Here is a 22,474-nt window from a genome sequence, read left to right on the forward strand (position 1 = left end):
TATGGGCACCAGTTCATGTCCCGGCTGCTCTACTGCTCATTCAGTTCCCTGCTTGTGACCTGGAAAAACAATGGATGATTAGGGACCCTGCAACCTGCTTGGGAGACCTAGAAGCAGTTCTAGGCTCTTGGTTTCAGATTGGCTCTGTTCCTGAAATAGTAACATTTGGGGAGTGAGCCAACAGATGGAAGATCTTTCTCTCTGTCTCTCCTCCTCTCTGTTAATATGCCTTTCCAATAAAAATAAATAAAAGATCCTTTTAAAGTGCTTCCATTAGGCTTCATCTAGTGGTTGAAAATGTAAAATGTGAATTTGAGACAGAGAGGAGATTTTGACAACCCATAGGGGCTTTGGGACTCAATTAGAGAAAAAACGAAACTGACACACCAACATCAGAGACAGAGCTCCCTGAGACTCAGGCCCCTGGTTCCAGCAGTGCCAAATCCTGACCTTGTTTTGGCCATACCTACACTCTTGTGGTTTGTTCTTGCTAACCATGGTGCGTTCTGAAATGGAACCCAGAGCCCCAGGACTAGAATACGCTGGATAGGGAAGATAATTAGAGCTACATGTCTCTCCAAATCAATCCAGCTATGAGTTAACTCATAATTTCAATAAATCCCCAGTTTACTTAGGCTGTATTTCAACCTATTTTTACAGAGTTCCAACCTCCAACAATAACCTAAAATAATTATAGAAAGCATTCACTGGAAAACTCTTTGATTTTCCTAAAATTAAGAGGAAAACAATGAGACCAACAGAGCCTGCTATTAAATTCTGCAAATTATAAGCCAAATGTGCAACGAAGACTGGTTAGCATGGGAACAAGTACACAACCATCACTGGAGCTGCGCCTTCTTCACTGCTTTCCCGAGGCAGGGAGCCCACCTCTGGGAAGCTCATAAATTGCAACAACGGAACCCCATCAGCCTCTTCAAAACATGGTTTATTATTACATGGATTCAGAGCAATCACACTTCTGCACTCCTTCAACAAAAAGCAAATGCCTACAATGTCCGTGGTGCTGGGCCAACTCTAGAAATATATTGCTGCACAAGAATAATCTAGGTTCCTGGCTTAGTGAACTTATAGTTTAGTGGGAAGACCATAAACAACAAATGTGGAATCACAGCTTACAAAAATGCTATGAAACAACAAAGCACTAGGAAAAGAAAAACTTTACTGTTTTTGTTGGAAGGTGGTACACTACAGACTGCATGATTAGGTAAAACTCAATGGGGACATCACAGATAAGACCTGAAGGGTGGCAGGGAGTGAGTCATGTGAAAGATAACATTAAGATGAGAGGAAGTGCAAAGGTCTGAGCTGTTAAGGGCTGGCAGTGCTCCCGCCAGCATGATGAGCTAGAAGTGAACTGGTATGAGACAAAAACTGCAAGCGCGAGCAAAGGTCAGGTCTTGCAGGGATGACCACACACAGCAAAAAGCTATATTTGCTCTAAAGAGGAGCACTACTGAGAAGCGGTTTTGTCATTTTTCGTTTGAAGAGGCACAGAGAGAGAGGGACAGGAACAGAGATGAGCAAGTGAGTGCAAGCACTCCCAAAAGGCTTTAAGTAAGAAGAGGACATTTTGAAAATATAATTTTGGCTTTAGGATGCAAACTAGACAGGTAGAGAAATAGGGAGTGGAAAGGTACTGGAAATGGAGTCAGATGGGGTGGTTGGGGCTGCTGCTGTCATCCATGTGACAGATGACAATGGCTTGTGCTGGGCTACTGGTGGTGATACTAGGAATAGATTATGAGTGTAGATCTCATGGGTCTCAAAAATCCAGGAGAAGACCAAAGTCAGTGAAGATGATCTAGGCCAGTAATTCCCAATCATGGTAGCTTGCTAGCAGTCATCTAGGGAATGAGCCAAAACTGACTGCTGAGCTCATCCTAAGGTTAGAACTCAGTAGCCTGGAGCCGGATCCAGGAGTCTGTAACTTTCCCTGGGTGTTTATGAGACTGATCCACAGCATGCCATGAAAATCCCATGAATTTCTGCTCTTTCCCTGGGTCATCATTACTTCCATCCTTCTTCCCAACCTGAGCTGACAACTCACATGGCCCACTCAGTTTGCACAGAGTAAGACTGTAATACATTTCAAAGCAGCAACATCACATGAGGAAACAGCAGTAGGTGTCTCAGATTCTGGCTTCCTGGACAGTAAATGAAAGCCTCCACAGCCAATCTGATTCTAAGTGGCAATAGTGCATGGGTATCAACAGGCTTTGTGTTCAACCGACCAACCTCATTTTAAGTATTGAACTTTGTTAAAATTTTCTATGGGTTTCTGACCTTTTTAAAAGCAAACTGGAATGTGTTCCTAAACCAGTTTCGGGTTTCATATGAAAAAAGGTTATAATACTGAAATTTAGGGCTGAAATAGGGCCAGGCATGATGGCCTAGTGGCTAAATCCTTGCCTTGCAACCGCTGGGATACCATGGAGGTACCGGCTCATGTCCTGGCTGCTCCATTTCCCATCCAATTCCCCACTTACGGCCTGGGAAAGCAGCAGAGGATGGCCTAAAGCCTTGGGACCCTGCCCCCACCTGTGTGGGAGATCTTGAAGAAGCTCCTGGCTCCTGGCTTCTGATCAGATCAGCTCAGCTCCAGCCATTGTAGCCATTTGGGAAGTGAACCAGCAGATGGAAAATGTTTCTGCCTTTTCTTCTCTTTGTAAATCTGGCTTTCCAAGAAAAACAAATAAGCCTTTTTTAAAAATGTAGGGCTGGAATAGCCTGTTGGTACTACTGTACAAATTGTGACAGAAGATGAGAAGGAGAGAAGGGGCAGTGTGAGAAGGTTCCTTCCTAACAGCCTAAGCAGAGCAGTGTGGTATCCCACAGGTTTCTGAATCCTATCCACAGAGTTCACTTCTCCTTGACAACACTTCTCTAATTTGGATATTTCCCACTAGCCACAATCTGTTTTTCAGGGCCCAAAATTCACATTAATTTTCTTTCATTGTTTGAAAGACAGAAATGCAAACAGAAACAGTGACAGAAAGTTCCCATGGGTTGGTCTACACTACTTAAATACCTGCAACAACTGAGGCTGGGACAGCCAAATACACACTGGGGACTCAATCCAGGTCTCTCATTGGGTGGCTGAATCCATGAACTTGAAGCATCACCTCTGGCCTCATGGGTGCACAATAGCAGAAAGCCAGAATTGGGAGCAGAGTCAAGACTTGGACCAATGTCTCTAATATGAGATGTTGCATCTTAACTGGTAGGTAAATGCCTGCCCTCACATTAATTTTGCCTGTGTCTAGATATCAGTTCATGCCTTTTTGAATTGTGGAGATAACTAAAAATATGTAACAATATCATATTTCATCTTATGGAATTTGGGCAATTTTTCTTTAAATTTACAGATGTTACACTTTCCTTCCAGACTGAAAATGCAACTGCCCAATAAACCTGTCCCAAACAAAGCCCACCAGGATTTCAAACTTAACCTGTCTAACCCCAGTACCCAGGCTTAGTTCTAGCCGAAATCCTTACTTCTGTGAAGGACATCACCATTCAGTGACCTCAGCAAAACACCAAAGAATCGAATATGGGTAGTTGGAATATTTTTCAAAATTAATTAGTTGATTTGACAGGCAGAGTGAAAGAGAGAGATCTTCCATCCAGTGGTTCATTCCCCAAATTATTTGCAAAAGCTAGGTCTGGGTCAGATCAAAGCCAGAAACCATGAACTCCAACCTGGTCTTCCACATGTGTGGCAGATCCCTAGACTCTTGACCTACTTTCCAAATCTTCCATGTGCCTCAGCAGGAAGCTGGATCAGAAGCAGAGCAGCTGAAACTTGAACCAGCATTCTGATATGGGATACAGGCATCATGAGCATGGTGATGTACCATAGGGATAGCCACAGAACTAGGCTTCTTAATCTCCACATTAAATGCCTACCCCTGAATTTAAAGTTAGTTAAGTTATTGTGTAACTTCTACATATGCAGTTGAAATTTCTAAAATGTATTTTACCATTTAACTAGCTGAATTTGATTGTACAAGGAAGTTCTCTCAAAATTTATTTTTCATTTTTGCATATATAACATAAACAGAGCTCAATCCAAAGCCACTCATAGGAGAAAAGTATAAATAAAAGCAAACTGCAACATACAATAATGTTTGGCCAACAAGTTAAAAATACATTCCAAACTACAGTCTCACCTGAGAGAGTATTCATTCAGACTTCCCAGCTCGTTGCTTTTCCAAAAGTTAGGACCATTATTCTCTTCTGTGACTTTAAAAAACAAAATTTATTTGGCTATTAGCAAATAATTTGATTGTATATACAAAGAAGATCTTTCAGCATGCTCTGATATGATAGTTCATAGTTCCTCACAAACACTGGAAAGTCCAACATTAGAAGCAAGGCAGTGTTATAGAATATAAAGAACATTGGCTTACATGCTAAAACATGTGCTCAAGTTTTGACTCTTCCATTCATCAGCTGCATGAATTTCACAAGTTTCTATATTCCTCTGGCCTCAATATCTTACTTTGCAAAAATGAAGATGGGGGTCGGCGTTGAGGCATAGCATATAAAACCACTGCCTGCAACACTGACATCCCATACGGGCCTCAATTCATGTCCTGGCTATTCCACTTTTGGCTAATGACCTGGAAAAAAGCAGCAGAAGATGGCCCAAATGTTTGAGCTTCTGCCACCCACACGGGAGAGCCAGATGAAACTCCTGACTCTTGGCTTTGGCCTGGGCAAATACTGGCTGTTATAGTCTTCTAGGGAGTGAACTAGTAGACATAAGATCTTCTCTCCATCTCTCCTTCTCACTGTGTAACTCTTTCAACATAAATCTTTAAAAGATTTTACAAAGAGTAGCAGAAACTCAACAACTGCAAAACAAACAACCCTGTGAAGAAATGGGTGAAGAAAATGAACAGGCATTTTTCAAAAGAACAAATTCAAATGGCTAATAGACATATGAAAAAATGCTCAGGCTCCCTAGCTGTTAGGAAAATACAATGAAATAAAAATAAACTGAGGTTCCAACTAACTCCAGTGAGACTGGCCTACATTCAGAACTCTACTAACAACACCTGCTGGCATGGATGTGGGGTGAAAGGTACCCTCCTTCACTGTTGGTGGGAATGTGGGTTAGTACAAACACTGTGAAAATCAGTATGGAGAGTGCTTGGAGAATTGCAAATAAACCTGCCATAGGACCCAGCTATCCCACTCCTGGGGATATACTCAAAGGAAATAAAAACTGCATATGAGACATTAAAACAGGCAGAATCCATACACTCACCTGCAAACTAGGAACCTGTAAGACACCTGTCATCACAGCCCCTTCTAACAGTAGACATTTCAGAACTACTGGTGCTCAATGTAATGCAGGTAATGCCTCTAATGATGTAAGATATGTAAAGATGTAAGAGAAACATACTAGCATGTGGGATCTGCAGATCAGAAAGGTTTGGGCCATCTCTTATTTCAGGATCACATATTACCGAATGTGTAGAGGGTGGGCTACTGGGTCTAAGCCATACAGTAATCCCTAGTCCAGGAAACAAACAGCTTGGAGAACAGAAAATGGCACACATCCCTGCTGGTATGCTTAAAAGAAGTTTTCTTGAGGTAAATAATTTGTCCTTTTATTTTTATTTTACATTAAGCTAATATTTATTGTATACTTCCTCTGCCAGGCATCATGCAAGTAATTTTTATATAGATTATCTTATTTTCATTCACAAAAATAGCTATCTTCATTTTTATTTTTTAAATTTAAAAGAAAGGATTTTGGCATTTCTTACGGAAGCAAAAGACAACAGAAAAGACAGAACTTGGAAGTTCAGACAAGCAGGGGTCCATTCCACGGCCTGAGCACCTGTGGAGACTTGCAGTGGGGTCCAGCAGCAATAGAGACTCAACTCGTCATTGTGGTTCCACAATCCCAAGCCCAGGGGAGGGCTCAGTGTAACCCACTTTGGGTCAGAAACCCTCCTCTACATCAGGCAGCTCTGGCTAGGACAGGAGTAGATTCAGTTTGTTGTTGCTTTAAGACACTGCAGTTTTGTTATTTAATTCTAAAATTTGTGTGTGATACATAATTGCAAATATTTAGAGGGCATAATATGATAAATTACTACTATAGACAGTGTGTAGTGATTAAATCAGGGTGCTGAATATTACGATCATGTCTTTACGATAGTGGATCCTGGTTTTATGGATCCTGAAACATACAAGTTTTTAGAGCCAACCTTAAGAAATGCCTGCAGCACTCCAAAGACATATAATCAAAGATATTACAAATATAAAATGCTTTCACTGCTCCTAAGAAGAGTGAAACACATTAATAGATCTGATTTGTGTTCTGAAATGATTGTGACTGGAATATCTTCCCTTTGCATGTGAATACTGTCTCAGGGCCTGTCTTACTTTGGCAGGAGCTCATGCCCACAGGGGCATGGAAGCTTAAACAGCATTTGTTTTGTGGGAAACATTTTATTCTATTTTGTGCTTATTGATAAATAAGAACTTGTTCTTGCCTTGTACATGCTGGAATCACATATGGATGCCAGTTCATATCCTGGCTGCTCTACTTCCCTTATAAATCCCTGCTTGTGGTTTGGGAAAGCAAAGATGGCCTAAAGTCTTAGGATCCTGCACCTGTGTGGCAGACCCAGAAGAAGCTCCTGGTTTCAGATCAGCTCCAGCTGTTGCAGCCACTTGGGGAGTGAAGATCTTCCTCTTTGTCTCTCCTCCTCTCTGTATATCTGACTTTCCAGTAAAAATGAATAAATCTTTTTTTAAAAACCCAAATTTAAAAAAAACAAAACAAGAACCTGTTCATTAAACCTGAGAAACTCATCAGTGCCTGGCTATTCTAATCTCATCAAATATTATTGGCTTTAGAAAATGTCTAGGTTTTAGTTTACACATACATGCATGTGCACACACACCACAGTGTCTGCGGACAAATGGAATTAAAAAGCAACATCATGGGTGGGGTATTTGGCCTAAAGCTTAACTGAGTTCCATATCAGAATACCTAGAGTCAATGTCCGGCTCTGGCTCCACATTACAGCTTTGTGCTGATGCAGACCCTGGCATACAGACATCATAGCTCAAGGAGTTCAGTGTCTGTTGTCCAGAAGGGAGACTTAAATTGAGCTCCTGGCGTTGGCCACAGCCCAGTCATGGTCATTATGGGCATCTGGGGATAGCAGATAGGAGTGATCTTACTTATCCATCTGTCTGTCTCTCAAGTAAATGCTTTCTGTCAATAGATACAACAGAAAACTGACCATAAAAAGTTAAGCTTATTTGGTACTGAAAGGTTTTGAAATTAATAAAGCAGAGTTTTTTCCTAATGTATTTATTAATGTGTTTGAAGATCCCCTTCTATACATGGATTTCAACAGTTTTGGTATAAAAATGAATTTATCTCCTCCTTGTGAAAAATTTCTCTTAACTTTATCTTCCATTTACTATTTAAAAACATTTAGTTGAAAAGAGGAATGACAAAGAAAGGAAAGAGAGGGAGATTCTTCCATCTGCTGATTCACTTTCAAAATGCCAGCAACAGCCAGGGTTCAACCAGGCTTGAGCCAGGAGCCTAGAACCAACTTCTTCAGGGTTTCCTTAATGGCTGGCAGGACCCCAACCTCTTAAGCCATCATCTGCTTCCTTACAGGCACACAGCCTACAGTGTGAATTGGAAGGGTGGCGTAGCTTGGACTTGAACTAGTGCTCAGAAATGGTACGTGAGTGTCTCAACTAAGCAGCTTAACCTATTGGTACACAATGCCCAGTTTCCCTCTACCCACAAACTTCTTTTAGTGTATGTGTGTGAGTGTGTATGTATGTGCGTGCACATGTGTATGTGTACTTTAGTTCAGCTCACAGTTCATTAAACCATATTTTATTCTGGCTTGGAAACTGATTTATTTCATTTCATATCTACATATCAAAATATACCATTAAAGCTTTATGATATCACTGACCATTCTTGACCATTTAGGTTTAAATTAAAATTAACAGGATTCCAAGGTGCAGGTCAGCGGGAAAAAAATTAAATATAAAATTCAGTTATCCAGATTTCAAGAGCTGAATAGCCACAAGAAGCCAATGGCTACTGTGATACAATTAGAATACATCTAGAACATTTCCATTATTGCAGAAAGTTCTACTGATAGTGCTGTTCTGGAATGTATCCGAAACTACATTATAATAATTCAATCCATTCAAGAGCTTACCTACTAATACAGCTCACTATGTCAATCTATGTCATCAATATTGTTTAATAACCATCTTTTTAAACCTAAATGCAAAAAGTACAATTTAAAGTGCTAACTGTGACCCACATAAAGGGCACAGTAGAGAGAAAAGTCTCTTTGTCCAGAAAAGCCAGAGAAATGCTGTTAAGTGTTTTTAATATAAATGATAGGCACTTTTGAGTTTGTTCAGACGATCAGGCTGATAACAGCACAGGTACCTCTGCCACATGACAAAAATATTCCCTAGGCTTTCACCCAGGAGGTTTGGCATCAGTTCTCATAATTACCTTCATTTAAATGTACAGGAGTTAATACACATTTTCCTCTAGGCATGACATCATCATTAGCATTGAAGATTTCAGTGCCAGATGGTTGCAGCCCATCTCCCATCTATTTCTTCAGGAACATTTATCACAGAATGTCCAACAGATGAAGTACCAGGGTCTGGTGTGCACAGCAATAGCTAACCCAAGGAACAAACAGCTTGCCTGAAACATACTGTGGCTTCTTGTGACAGTGGCAATTCTGTGTTTTCAAAATCCTCTATGTAAAGAGTCAGATGGTTGGGGATGACAGCAAAGAACAAATGGGGGTAATTTCAAAGATTACACAAGATAAACACAAGTTTACACAACATTACACAAGATAAACTTCACTGCTGTAACATCATTGGGAAAATGTCTAGGAATTTAAATTTCACAGAACTTCAACCTGTTTTACTACATTCTTTCCAAGTGTGTTTTTATCTTTCTATATATGTTGGGAACAAAAAGCCAAGAATAATTACACCTGTGGACAAGGATAAATATGCATTTAAGGCAACCAACACCGGTTAGATACCTTAATTAGCGTGACAAGAGACCTGCTGAACAACCAGGGATTTAATAGGCTTGCTAATTAGAACAACTTCTGCAGAGTTTCCATGCTCATCTCATGTTAGTGTAGAAAGGTGCTCATCCAAAAAAATGTACACCAAACGAATCATATTTTTGAGATACCCAGTAATCTAGGAGGCTGCGACTTGGAGTGAGACCCAGTGGACATTGAAAAGGCTGTCAAGGGCTGGTCCCATCCCACTGACCAGATGCCAGAAGTGGAAGGGCCTGTCCAGAAACCACCCCGACTTTAAGCCTTCTCTTCTCCTCCCAAGCAAACAATGCAATCTTAGGGTGGGTTTTTTTTTATATTTTTAAAAATTTTATTTTTGACAATGTTTACATAGTTGAGAAGGATGCATACTCACGTGGACCACCGATTAGGGTCAGAAAGGTCAAGAAATAAGGGAAAGTGGATGAGAGCATTGTTTCCAATTTTCTTTTTCTTTCTATATTGGGGGAAGAGCAGAGAAAAGGGGAGAAGCCTCACCCAGCATCCTAACTGTGCCAGTACCCTAGGATGGGGGATGGCTACCTGGTGTGTCTTGTGAACACAATTAGGTGAATTTAGTGAATTTGGATCAGTTCAGCTCTGGCCATTGCGGCCACTTGGGGAGTGAACCAGTGGATGAAACATATTTCTCTCTGTCTCTCCTTCTCTCTGTAAATCTGCCTTTCCAATAAAAATAAATACATCTTTAAAGAAAAAAGATAACTTTTGGGAAAAGCCTAACCTGGGAAAGCCACAGGTGGTGCAGCTTTGAGTGGGTCAGGGCTGCACTGATTCCTCGCCTCCTTCCTCTCCCTGGCCCACTGTGGGTCTCCCAATCTCCACGGACACAACAGGAAAATAACCTGCAGCAGATACTGATCTCCCTAACAACCGCGTTTAATGGTTGGTTGGTGGGTGGGTGGGTGCGTGGGTGTGTGTATATATCCTTTTTTGGAGGTGAGTGTCACAGTTCTCAGGTGGTCAAAAAGATTACTTCAGGCTTCCCTGAACTTTCAAGCTAAGCCTTTACTCTTTTTTTTTTTAATTATTTATTATTTTTAATTCATTAATTACATTGTATTATGTGACACAGTTTCGTAGGTACTTGGGTTCTCCCCACCCCTCCCCAAACCCTCCCACCATGGTGGATTCCTCCACCTTGTTGCATAACCACAGCTCAAGTTCAGTTGAGATTCCCCCATTGCAAGCGTATACCAAACATAGAGTCCAGCATCTTATTGTCCCGTCAAGTTCAACGGCTTCTTAGGTATACCCTTTCTGGTCTGAAGACAGAGCCAGCAGAGTATCATCCCAGTCAATTGAACGCTCCAACATACCATTAGCAAAAATTTACATCATTATGGAATTAATTGACATAGTAATGAGTAACCAATATGTTAAAAGTAAATGCGAGTTCCTAGCCACCTTCTGTGACCACCTCACCTACACTTCAATTTTAGTTTATACACAACATACAACATTCATAACATAACATGTTATACATAACATCATATCATCTTAAATTAAGGCAAACATGTGATATTTAACCTTTTGGGATTGGCTCATTTTCCTTAGCATTATGATTTCCAGTTTGGCCCATTTGGCCACAAAGAACTGCATTTTTTTTTTTTAATAGCTGAGTAGTATTCCATGGAGTAGATGAACCATAGCTTTCTTATCCAATCCTCTGTTGATGGGCATTTTGGCTGCTTCCATGTTTTTGCAATTACTGATTGTGCTGCTAGGAACATGGGAGTGCATGTTGGTTTCTCATAGAACAAGTGTTCTGGATATATTCCTAGGAGTGCTATTGCTGGATCATACGGTATGTTGATTTTGAGTTGTTTGAATATTCTCCATACTGATTTCCATAGAGGCTGTACCAGCCTGCAGCCCCACCAGCAGTGGAGTAGGGTTCCCTTTTCCCCGCAACCTCGCCAACAAGTGTTGTTGGTGCTTTTATTCATGTGGGCCAGTCTTACTGGCGTTAGGTGGTACCTCATTGATGTTTTAATTTGGATTTCCCTTATTGCCAGGGAACTTGAGCATTTTTTCATATGTTTATTTGCCATTTGGGTTTGTTCCTTTGTGAAGTATTTGCCCATTTCCCGTGCTCATTTCTTGAGTGGCTTGTTTGTTTTGACATTTTGGTTGTTTTGTAGTTCTTTGTATATTCTGGAGATTAGCCCTCTATCACCTATGTCGTGTGCGAAGATCTTCTCCCATTCTGTGGGTTGCCTTTTTACTTTGTTGATTGTTTCTCTAGCTGTACAGAGCTTCTTAGTTTGATGAGGTCCCAATTGTTTATTTTGGTCTCGATTTCTACTGCTTTTGGAGTCTTTTTTAGGAAGTGAGGGCCTACCCCTAAGTGTTGCAGTGTGTTTCCAACATTTTCTTCCAAAAGTTTGAAGGTTTCTGGATGTAGGTTTAGATCTGTTATCCATTTAGATCTGATCTTAGTGTATGGTGAGAGATGTGGATCTATCTTTTTGTTTCTGCAGGCTATTAACCAGTTGTCCCAACAGCATTTATTGAACAGACCTTCCCATTTGCCTGGATTGTCGTTTGTCTTTTTGTCAAAGATTATTTGGCTGTACCTGTTTGGGTTCCCTTCTGGTGTTTCTATTCTGCTCCATTGATCTTCCTCTCTATCTTTGTGCCAGTACCACGCTGTTTTGATAACCACTGCCCTATAGTATGTCCAGAGGTCCAGAACTGTGATTCCCCCTGCTAACTTCCTGTTCTTCAGGATGGTTCTAGCTATCCGTGGTTTTTTGTGTTTCCAGATGAACCTTTGGATCATTGTTTCCAGTTCCATGAAGAATGTTTTGGGCAATTTGATTGCGATTGCGTTGAATGTATATATTGCTTTTGGCAGTATAGACATTTTAATGATATTGATTTTACCTATCCAGGAGCACGGGATGTTACTCCATCTTTTGAGGTCTTGTTCAATTTCTTTTTTAAGTAGTTTGTAGTTTTCTTCAAATAGGTCTCCTACATTTTTGGTTAGATTTATTCCCAGATATTTCATACTTTTCTGTGTTATTTTGAATGGTATCTTGCTGGTTAAATCTTTTTCCATCTTGGGGCTGTTCGCATACACTATGGCTGTTGATTTTTGTTCATTAATTTTGTACCCTGCCACTCTACCAAACTCTCGTACAAGTTCTAGCAGTCTCTGTATTGAGTCTCTTGGCTCTTCTACATAAAGAATCATATCATCTGTGAGAGCTTGACTTCTTCGTTTCCCATTTGGATTCCTCTGATTTCTTTTTCTTGTCTTATGGCCTCAGCGAGTACCTCTAGGACTATGTTGAATAGTAGTGGAGAAAGTGGACATCCCTGTCTTGTTCCAGATCTCAGTGGGAAGGGTTCCAGTTTTTCTCCATTCAGTATGATGCTGGCATTGGGTTTTTCATATATGGCTTTAATTATGTTGTGGATTTTTCCATCTATGCCTACCTTGGTTAGGGTTTTTAGTAGGAAGTGGTGTTGGATTTTGTCGAAAGCTTTTTCTGCATCTATTGATACTATCATGTGATTCTTGTTTTTCAGTTTTTGGATGTGGTGGATCACATTTATGGATTTCCGAATGTTGAACCATCCCTGCATTCCAGGGATGAATCCTACTTGATCTGGATGAATGATCTGTCTGATGTGTTTTTGAATTCTGTTGGCTAGGATTTTGTTGAGAATCTTAGCATCAATGTTCATCAAAGAGATAGGTCTGTAGTTTTCCTTCTCTGTTAGTTCTCTGTCTGGTTTTGGGATTAAGGTAATGTTGGCTGCATAGAATGAGTTTGGAAGGGTTGCTTCTTTTTCTATTGTTTTGAAGAGTTTGTAGAGGACTGGGGTCAGTTCTGTTCGAAATGTTTTGTAGAATTCTGTAGTGAAGCCGTCTGGGCCTGGTAAGCCTTTACTCTTAAGACTTCTCTGTATAGTCCAGTTGGGACAAAATTATGCTATCTGGGTTTTGCCAGAATCCTCGTTCTTGATATACAATCAATTTCTCTATCTAATGGGGTTTCTCTTTATCCACATCTACCTGATGATGTCTGGTCATCCTGACCTGCTTTCAGCAAGGATCCTGTTAGGTCAGTTTGGCCAGAATCTCCCAAGCACCCCATCCCATGTCCAGCCCCTGTATTAATGATAAAGGATTTGTCAACTTACCTTCAATGCAAAGAACTTTAGGCTTCTTTTTAATCTAATATAGAAAGTTTTCTAAATAAACCTTTAAAACTCACTTTAAATAAAACACTTTATTTATTTGAAAGGCAAAGTGACAGAGAGGAAGGGAGAATCTTCCATTCTCTGGTTCACTCCCTGGGTGTCTATAGCAGCTCGGGCTGAGCCAGGAGGAGGCCAGAAGCTGTGAATTCCATCCTAGTCTCCCACGTGGGTGCCAGGATCACAAGTGTTTGACCCATCATTTACTGCTTCCCAGGCACATTAGCACAAAGCTGGATGGCAAGCAAGAGCAGCCAGGACTCTGATAGTCCAATAAGGGATGGTGGCATCATAGGCAAAGCTTAATTCACTGTGCTGTTACTCATCCCCAATTCTCCCTTTTTAGGTGTTACAATTTGGGCCTAGCAATGTGGTGCAGTGGGTTGAGCAGTGATGCTGGCATCTCATATTAGCATCATGTTGATGCTGAGGCCTGGTTGTTCCACTTCCAATTCAGCTTCATGCTGAATTATACAGGTGCACCTGGATAAGCAGTGGAAGATAAGTCCCTGGGCCCTGCACTTTTAAGGGTTGCAGATTTTGAGAGTGGCCATTACACCCATCTGGGGAGAGAACCAGTGAATGGAAAATCCTTTTCTCTCTTTCTTTCAAATAAATAAAAAATAAATCTTAAAAATAATTTTAACTATATTGTAGTGATGAATTCCCAAGTGTATAACTAATAAATATTACTTAATTATACACTTAAACTGAGTGAATTTTATGTATATAAAACATATCCCAATATATCCATTTTAATGATAAAGTCATGTATTCAAGAAAATTTTAATCTGTAGTTTATGTACTCTGTTTTTGTCATTTTTGCTATTCCCATTCTGAGTTTCTTATAGTTGTATATTTTAGGGGCTGGCATGGTGCAGCAGGGCAAACAGCTGCTTACAGCTGCATCCTGTATGAGTGCCAATGCAGCTCTCAGCTGTTTCACTTCTGATCCAGCTCCCCCGCCCTCAATTTTTTAAAAAAGATTTACTTAGTTGTGTTGGAAAGTCAGATATAGAGAGAGGAGAGACAGAGAGGAAGATCTTCCATCATTGATTTACTCTCTAAGAGCTGTTCAGCTCTAGCTGGGCTGATCCGAAGCCAGGAGCCCAGAGCCTCTTCCAGGTCTCCCATGTAGGTGCAGGGTCCCAAGGCTTTGGGCTGTCCTCCACTGCTTTCCCAGGCCACAAGCAGGGCCAGCTCCCTTTTAATCTGCCTAAGAAAGCAGTAAAAGATTGCCCAAGTACTTGGGCCCCTGCCGCCCACATGGGAGACCCAGATGAAGCTCGTGGTTTGTAGCTCTGACCTTACCTAGTTACCTAGCCTGAGTCATTGCAGGCATTTAGGGAGTGAACCAATCAGTGGGTGGAAGATGCCTCCCTCAGTCTTGCTTTTGGTGTCCTCTCCCATCCCCAGCCCTGTAACTCTGCCTTTCAAAAACACAGGTACAGCATTACCTTTCAAAAACATAAGTACATAGTGGCCAGCATTGTGGCATAATGAGTTAAGGTGCTGCTGTGCCGTCAGCATCCCATAAAAAATAAATTCAAGAGAGAAACTTTTCTTATGTAATTTTAAGAAATATATTACATACCTTTCTTATTGTTAGCACTGGCATGATGAAATGGAAACAGCAATTTCCCAATACCTTTTGACTTTCCATATTCTTTAACAGTTGAAGAATAGATGATACGAATGTGCTGGTTGCTTTCTCTATCAGGTGAATTCAAAAATTCTGGATAATCATCAATCTGAAAAAAAAATTGTGCTCATTGATGATAAATATGACTGCTCACCTCAACTGAAATGATAAATATTCCAAAGCTAGTAACAAGTTTAAACTGCATTCTTTCCTTTTTATTTTCTCTACTATACCATCTTTTTTTTTCTTGTTTGATTTTTCATGTTTTGCTCTATTAGAGGAAATATGTCACAAATAGGCTCAGCAGCAAAGCCCTCTAGAACTGTTAAATAAATAATAATAACATTTTTGTTAAATTGATGCCTCTCCACTTCTATTTTGTTGTCTATTTTCTTTCGAGTATTTTTCTTAATAATTGGCTTTTTAAATTTTATTTCCATTTTATTTGAAAGACAGAGAGGCAGTGGGAGATAAAGATTTTCCATCCACTGATTTGCTTCCCAAATGCCCTCAGTAACCAGGGATAGACAGGCCCAAGCCCGGAGTCAGGAACTCAATCGGGGTGCCCCACCTGGCTCAGGAAGCTAGAACTGGAAGAGAATCTGGGACTCGCACCCAAGCACTGCCCTAATATGTGCTGCTGAGCAGCTTCCGAGCTGCTACACAAAATGTCTGAAAAACAGATTTTAAAAATGTGAAGTGGGAGGTTTAACCTAGGACTCTTCTACGGAGGCCGCAATGCCCCACAACAGGATGTGCAAATACACACTCAGAACTATGGAAATGTCTCCCCTCTGCAGTGCTTAGTATAGTTTTTGATTAAATGCGGGATATGATCTCAATAAATAGTTAGGATTTCTAATCTTGCCTTTAATAAACTACTTCTTTTTTATGACATGTAACAACAGCATCTGACTGACAAGAGTAAAAGCCAGAGGTTCATCTGAGGAACATTTTAAATCATTAATTGAAGAATCAGCAGGGATTCCTCTATAGATTTTTGAGAAGTTCTAAGAAATTACAAAATCCTGCAATCTTGCAGTTTCATCTTTCCCTTTTCACAAATATAAGAAAAATACAAAATTTAGAAAATCTAATTCAAAGTAGTTGAACATTGGAATATTAATTAATGAAAAGTCATCATGTTTAAAATCAAAGGCTGCTTGAGATGCCCACATCTCATTACTGGAGTGCTTAGGTTCAAATTCCAGCTCTGGCTCGCAATTCCACTTTGCTGCTAAGGCACACCCTGAGAAGCAGCAGACGATGGCTCAAGGACTTGGATTCCTGCCACTAAAGTCAGAGTCCTGGGTCCTGGCTTCAGCCTGGACCAATCCTGGCTATTGTAGGCATTTGGGGGGGTGAAGCAAAAGATGGGGGATTTCTCTGTCAGTCTCGGTGCCTTCCAAATAAATGCTTAAAACCTCATTTAAAATAAACAGTACACAACTGTAGGCAACTGGTTAGGTTGCCTTATACCTGGGCAAGTGTTACATTGCTAGGAGAAAAGCAGCCAACAGCTGGTTGGCACTCTGGGCCAGATTCATGCCAGCTCTGTGCTAACTGTCCCAGTGTGCCAGCACAGTTCCTTCTTCTTTAGCATTAAATTTGCAAGGTGGGGAGGGGGCGGGCAGAGGGGGAGGCTTGCAGCGGTCCTTGGGCTGGGGTGAGGGCTTTTGGTACAGTCAGAGCTATCGCTGTGGGCCTCCCCAGGCTACGCTGCTGCACCTTCTTCTCTCTTTAAATCTGCCTTTCCAATAAAAACAAAATAAATCTTTAAAAAAAAAACTGTAATAAGAGAAAAGGGGGGGTTATGGTAGAAAAAAGAAAGGTAACTTAAGAGAAAATAGTTATAAATATTTATGTACCCAATAGCAAAGCACCTGAGTGTAGAAGGCAAATACTAATAGGTCTAAATCAAGAAATAGCTGGCTATGTAACAATAACAGGGGTTGGGCCCGGCACCATGGCCTAGCAGCTAAAGTCCTCGCCTTGAACGCCCCGGGATCCCATATGGGAGCCAGTTCTAATCCTGGCAGCTCCACTTCCCATCCAGCTCCCTGCTTGTGGCCTGGGAAAGCAGTCAAGGATGGCTTGGCTCAGAGCACTGGGACCCTGCACCCGCATGGGAGACCCAGAAGAGGTTCCAGGTTCCTGGTTCCCGGCTTCGGATCGGCACAGCACCGGCCATTAGGGTCACTTGGGGAGTGAATCATCAGACGGAAGATCTTCCTCTCTCTCTCTCCTCTCTGTATATCTGACTTTGTAATAAAAATAAATAAATCTTTAAAAAAAAACAATAACAGGGGTCCTCAATATACCACTTTCAACAACGGATAGATAATATAGGTTGAAAATAAACAGGGAATCTTATCCCAAATTGACCTTATGAATCTATACAGAACCTTGCGTTTAAAAGCAACAGAATACACATTCTCTTTTAGGGTACAGGGACTGCTTGCCATGATAGGTGATATTTTAGACAAATAGATAATATTTCACACATTTTCTTACTTGTCCTTCATCTGGACCAGGATTCCATTCAAAATCTCAGGTTGCATTGACTTGGACACTATGAAGAGCCACACTAGCAACCGTTATTTAATGGTTGCAAATCTCCAATGTATTTGCAATTACTGATGTTTGTATTCCATTCAGTGATCTAATTTTAATGTTTTCCATTTTGTTATTTGTAATAGGTTCTTTTCTTCCTCATTAAATTCCTAAAGTCTAAAAAAACAGAGTAATTCAGAAGAGCGAAGGAATGTATTCTTCAGGAGACATGCTTTACTTAATGCTAAGGTTTTATGGTTCGTAAGGGAATTTTCTATGCAAGAGTGTGGAACTGAATTATTTAAAATCTTTTCCTATTGTATCTCTCATTGTAAAAACACATTTTAAATGCATGTGAAAACAGAGGGAAAAAGAGAAAACAATCAGTGCCTCTTTTGCTGGGAGAACTCCACCATAAACAGGACATCTAGACACTGCCAGGTTTCCCCCCACCCTTGACAAAGACATGTTTACATAGTTAGAATCATACACAGCTCCGTCTTTTTGTGCTGCCTGTGTTATGAGTATTTGGGAAAAGTGTTCAAGCATGTTAATTTCCATGGTTTTTTTTCAGATGTTTCATTGTCCCTTTCACTAAATAGATAACCAAGTACATTTTGGAAGTAAGATATACAGAGAGAAGGAGAGAGAAACTCTTCTGTCTGCTGGTTCACTCCCCAAGTGGCTACAACAGCCAAAGCAGAACCAATCCGAAGCCAGGAACAAGATCTTCTTCCAGGTCTCCCATGTGGGTGCAGAGTCCTAAGGCTTTGGACAATCCTCCACTGCTTTCGCAGGCCACAGGCAGGGAGCTGGATGGGAAGTGGAGCAGCAAGGACAAAAACCGGCACCCATATGGGATCACTGATGTGTGCAAGGTGAGGACTTTAGCCACTAGGCTACCGCACTGGGCCCCATAAGGTACATTTTATATGCACCCATGATTCTCACTCCTAACCAAGAATCCAAGGCCTCTCTAACAACCTATTGATGTTTTACCTTCCCAGATATGCTTGAAATTATAAGGAGTAAGGCTTTGAGAAAGCAGGGCAACCCAGTATTTGGGAACCTACATTCCATATTAAAGTATGTGGGACAAATGCTGACTTTGAAGCCTCCAAGCCAACTACCTACTAACATGTGCTGGAAGGCAGCAGATATGGTCCAAGTACTTGAGTCCATGTCACTGACATGGGATACTTGGGTGGAGTTAGGCCTCTTTGCTTTGACCTGACAAAGCCCTTGTGCTTGGAAGAATTTGTAGAATGAATCAGTACATGGAAGACTTCTCTTTGACTCTCTCTTCTGAAAAGAAATTTAATTTTTTTGTTGTAAAATTTTATTTTATTTATTTATTTTTTTAATTATTTATTGTTTAACTTCATTAATTACATTGTATTATGTGACACAGTTTCATAGGTACTTGGGTTCTCCCCACCCCTCCCCAAACCCTCCCACCATGGTGGACTCCTCCACCCTGTTGCATAACCACAGCCCAAGTTCAGTTGAGATTTCCCCATTGCAAGCGTATACCAAACATAGAGTCCAGCATCTTATTGTCCCGTCAAGTTCAACGGCTTCTTAGGTATACCCTCTCTGGTCTGATGACAGAGCCAGCAGAGCATCATCCCAGTCAATTGAAAGCTCCAACATACCATCAGCAAAAATTTACATCATTATGGAATTAATTGACATAGTAATGAGTAACCAATATGTTAAAAGTAAATGCGGGTTCCCAGCCACCTTCTGTGACCACCTCACCTATACTTCAATTTTAGTTTATACACAACATACAACATTCATAACATAACATGTTATACTTAACATCATATCATCTTAAATTAAGGCAAACATGTGGTATTTAACCTTTTGGGATTGGCTCATTTCCCTTAGCATTATGGTTTCCAGTTTGGCCCATTTGGCCACAAAGAACTGCATTTTGTTTTTTTTAATAGCTGAGTAGTATTCCATGGAGTAGATGAACCATAACTTTCTTATCCAATCCTCTGTTGATGGGCATTTTGGTTGTTTCCATGTTTTTGCAATTACTGATTGTGCTGCTAGGAACATAGGAGTGCATGTTGGTTTCTCATAGAACAAGTGTTCTGGATATATTCCTAGGAGTGCTATTGCTGGATCATATGGTATGTTGAATTTGAGTTGTTTGAATATTCTCCATACTGATTTCCATAGAGGCTGTACCAGCCTGCAGCCCCACCAGCAGTGGAGTAGGGTTCCCTTTTCCCCGCAACCTCGCCAACAAGTGTCGTTGGTGCTTTTATTCATGTGGGCCAGTCTTACTGGCGTTAGGTGGTACCTCATTGATGTTTTAATTTGGATTTCCCTTATTGCCAGGGAACTTGAGCATTTTTTCATATGTTTATTTGCCATTTGGGTTTGTTCCTTTGTGAAGTGTTTGCCCATTTCCCGTGCCCATTTCTTGAGTGGCTTGTTTGTTTTGACATTTTGGTTGTTTTGTAGCTCTTTGTATATTCTGGAGATCAGATCACCTATGTCGTGTGCGAAGATCTTCTCCCATTCTGTGGGTTGCCAGAAGGAAACCCACACAGATACAGCCAAATAATCTTTGACAAAAAGACAAACGACAACCCAGGCAAATGGGAAGGTCTGTTCAATAAATGCTGTTGGGACAACTGGTTAATAGCCTGCAGAAACAAAAAAATAGATCCACATCTCTCACCATACACTAAGATCAGATCTAAATGGATAACAGATCTAAACCTACATCCAGAAACCTTCAAACTTTTGGAAGAAAATGTTGGAAACACACTGGAACACTTAGGGGTAGGCCCTCACTTCCTAAAAAAAGACTCCAGATGCAGTAGAAATCAAGACCAAAATAAACAATTGGGACCTCATCAAACTAAGAAGCTTCTGTACAGCTAGAGAAACAATCAACAAAGTAAAATTTTATTTTTTATATTTGATATTATTTATATATTTGAGAGGGATGCAAGCCCTTGTGGACCTACGATTAGGGTTGGTAGGGTCCATGTACTGAGGAATGTGGGTGAGACAAAGGTTTCAATTCTTTTTTCCTCCTGCACCCACAGAGGGGGAAGAAGAGGTGGCTGCTGATAGCTGTCAGACTGTAACACTATGGTCATTCAGTGTTGCCTTAGAGATCCCAGTGTGGGGAAGAACATTCTGAGGGTACTTTTTGAATAGTTTTGATAGTTTTGAGACATTGTTGGCCTCACTGCACCAAGGTTGAGAAAATATTTCCAAGGTCTATTGGCTGGCCAAGCCTACCTTACTGCATGCATCCTCAGACCCAGCCACCTGCTACAAAGCTTGGCCAGGAGAGTGGTACAAAGTGTGCTGCTTTCCATAACCTGAAGAGGCATTCAAAGTACTCTGTTGGCCTACATGAGATGGCTTTCATGTTCCCCATGTTCATCTGGGCATGCTGTCAACTGCACAGGCAACAGTAACTAAGCAAGCCCACTGCTGATACATGTTCTTCAAGTTCAAACCACGTATTTGTGACTTTTCCTGTGGCCAGGATTGGAGTTCGGCCACCTAGTTGCAGACTCCCCTAAGAAACTTAGCCTCAGATTTGATTTTTGTGTGTACCAGCTAGTGCAAATTCAGTTTTGGTCTGTCACCTGCACCAGCCAATCTATATTGGCTGCCTGTTCAGTTCTGAACGCAACCCCATCTCTTACATGAACTGATGGGTGCTGCAGCTTAGCCCAGCCCAGACTACGACAGGCCCAGTCCTCACACACCAGTGGGTGCCTAGACCCAGGAGGGGCTACCCGCAATAATCCCCATCAGGCCCACCATAGTTCTTGAGCTTGTTGGCTTGTGCAGTGGCCTTGCCTGGCCCATCTCACATCCCATGTGACTGTCATGTACATCCATGGTTACTGCATCCTAGCCTAGTCCAATCCATGCCTAGCCCCAGCCCACATATATGACAGTAGGTACTGCTACCCAGTCCAGCCTGACCCATTCCTAGCCCTGGCTCTTGTGCTCACCAACAGGAGCTGCAGCCTAGCAGGGGAGTGCCCACAATTCCCCTACCAGGCCTGCTCCCATCCCAGGATCTTGTACTTTCTAGGGGATACTGCGGCTCATCATAACATGACTTGCACCCAGTCCCAGAACTTCTGAGCCAGTGCTGCAGCCTAGCCCAGCCATCTTTACCCATTCTGGTTCTCATACGTGCCAGCAGGTACAGCAGCCTAACTCAGCCTGGTCCATCCCCAGTCGGAGCCCACATTCTGGCAGATATGTGTTACAGCCCTGCCAAGACCACCCTGTCCCAGTCCCAGCTCTCATGCTCATCAGTGGAAGCAATGGCCCACTACCAGACCTACTCCCTGCCCTGGGTTTTGGGTATGCTGGCAGGTGCTGAAGCCCAGTCTGGCACAGTCTACCTCCAGCTCAGCATTCATCAGCAGGTGCTGTGTTCTGGCCCAACCTGAATTCCTCCCAGCCCCAGCTCTCATGAGTATTGATGAGTTCTGTGATCCAGCTTGACTTAGGCCATCACTGCCTCCAGCTCTCGTGCAAACCAGAAAGCCAACAAATCTACGGAGTCTGCCTCCAGACCCGGTGCTCTGGCATTGCAGTAAGTGCTGCAGTGTGGCCTGACATAGCCCACCCCTTGCCCCTAGCAGGCAGCTAGTGTGGACTGCCCAAGCCAGGCATGCCTCCCCCACAGCCCAAAAGATAGCAGACAGCAGTCAAGGCTACTCAGTCCAGCCCAAGTCTCCCATGTGGAAAGATGCCTTGGCCCGACCCAGACATGTCCTTTGTTTTACCCCCTCTAAATTACTATGTCTCAGCGCCCTTGCCTACCTGCGAGCGCAGTGGCCTGGTCCACAGAAGGCCCCAGAAGTCAGTCCTCACCTGTCAAATATGCCCTCAGGGACCCTCACTCCAA

The 22,474-nt window shown here is 41.7% G+C and overlaps 1 protein-coding gene across 2 annotated transcripts in view; it reads right to left on the reverse strand.

Annotated features, from left to right (window-relative positions):
• C15H12orf56 (chromosome 15 C12orf56 homolog) overlaps window positions 1–22,474 on the reverse strand; it is a 72,295-nt gene that overhangs the window by 36,881 nt on the left and 12,940 nt on the right. The window contains exons 2-3 of one of the 2 annotated variants that reach the window (XM_004582993.2): window positions 14,959–15,115; window positions 4,191–4,263 (exon numbers count right to left, since the gene is read on the reverse strand). In XM_004582993.2, coding sequence (XP_004583050.2) covers window positions 4,191–4,263; window positions 14,959–15,115 — 230 coding nt within the window. Of the gene's footprint in view, window positions 1–4,190; window positions 4,264–13,179; window positions 13,277–14,958; window positions 15,116–22,474 lie in introns of those variants that run through there. The other variant, XM_058673639.1, reaches the window with a different exon arrangement.

Source organism: Ochotona princeps, chromosome 15, assembly GCF_030435755.1.
Source record: "Ochotona princeps isolate mOchPri1 chromosome 15, mOchPri1.hap1, whole genome shotgun sequence".
Lineage (NCBI taxonomy): Eukaryota > Metazoa > Chordata > Mammalia > Lagomorpha > Ochotonidae > Ochotona > Ochotona princeps.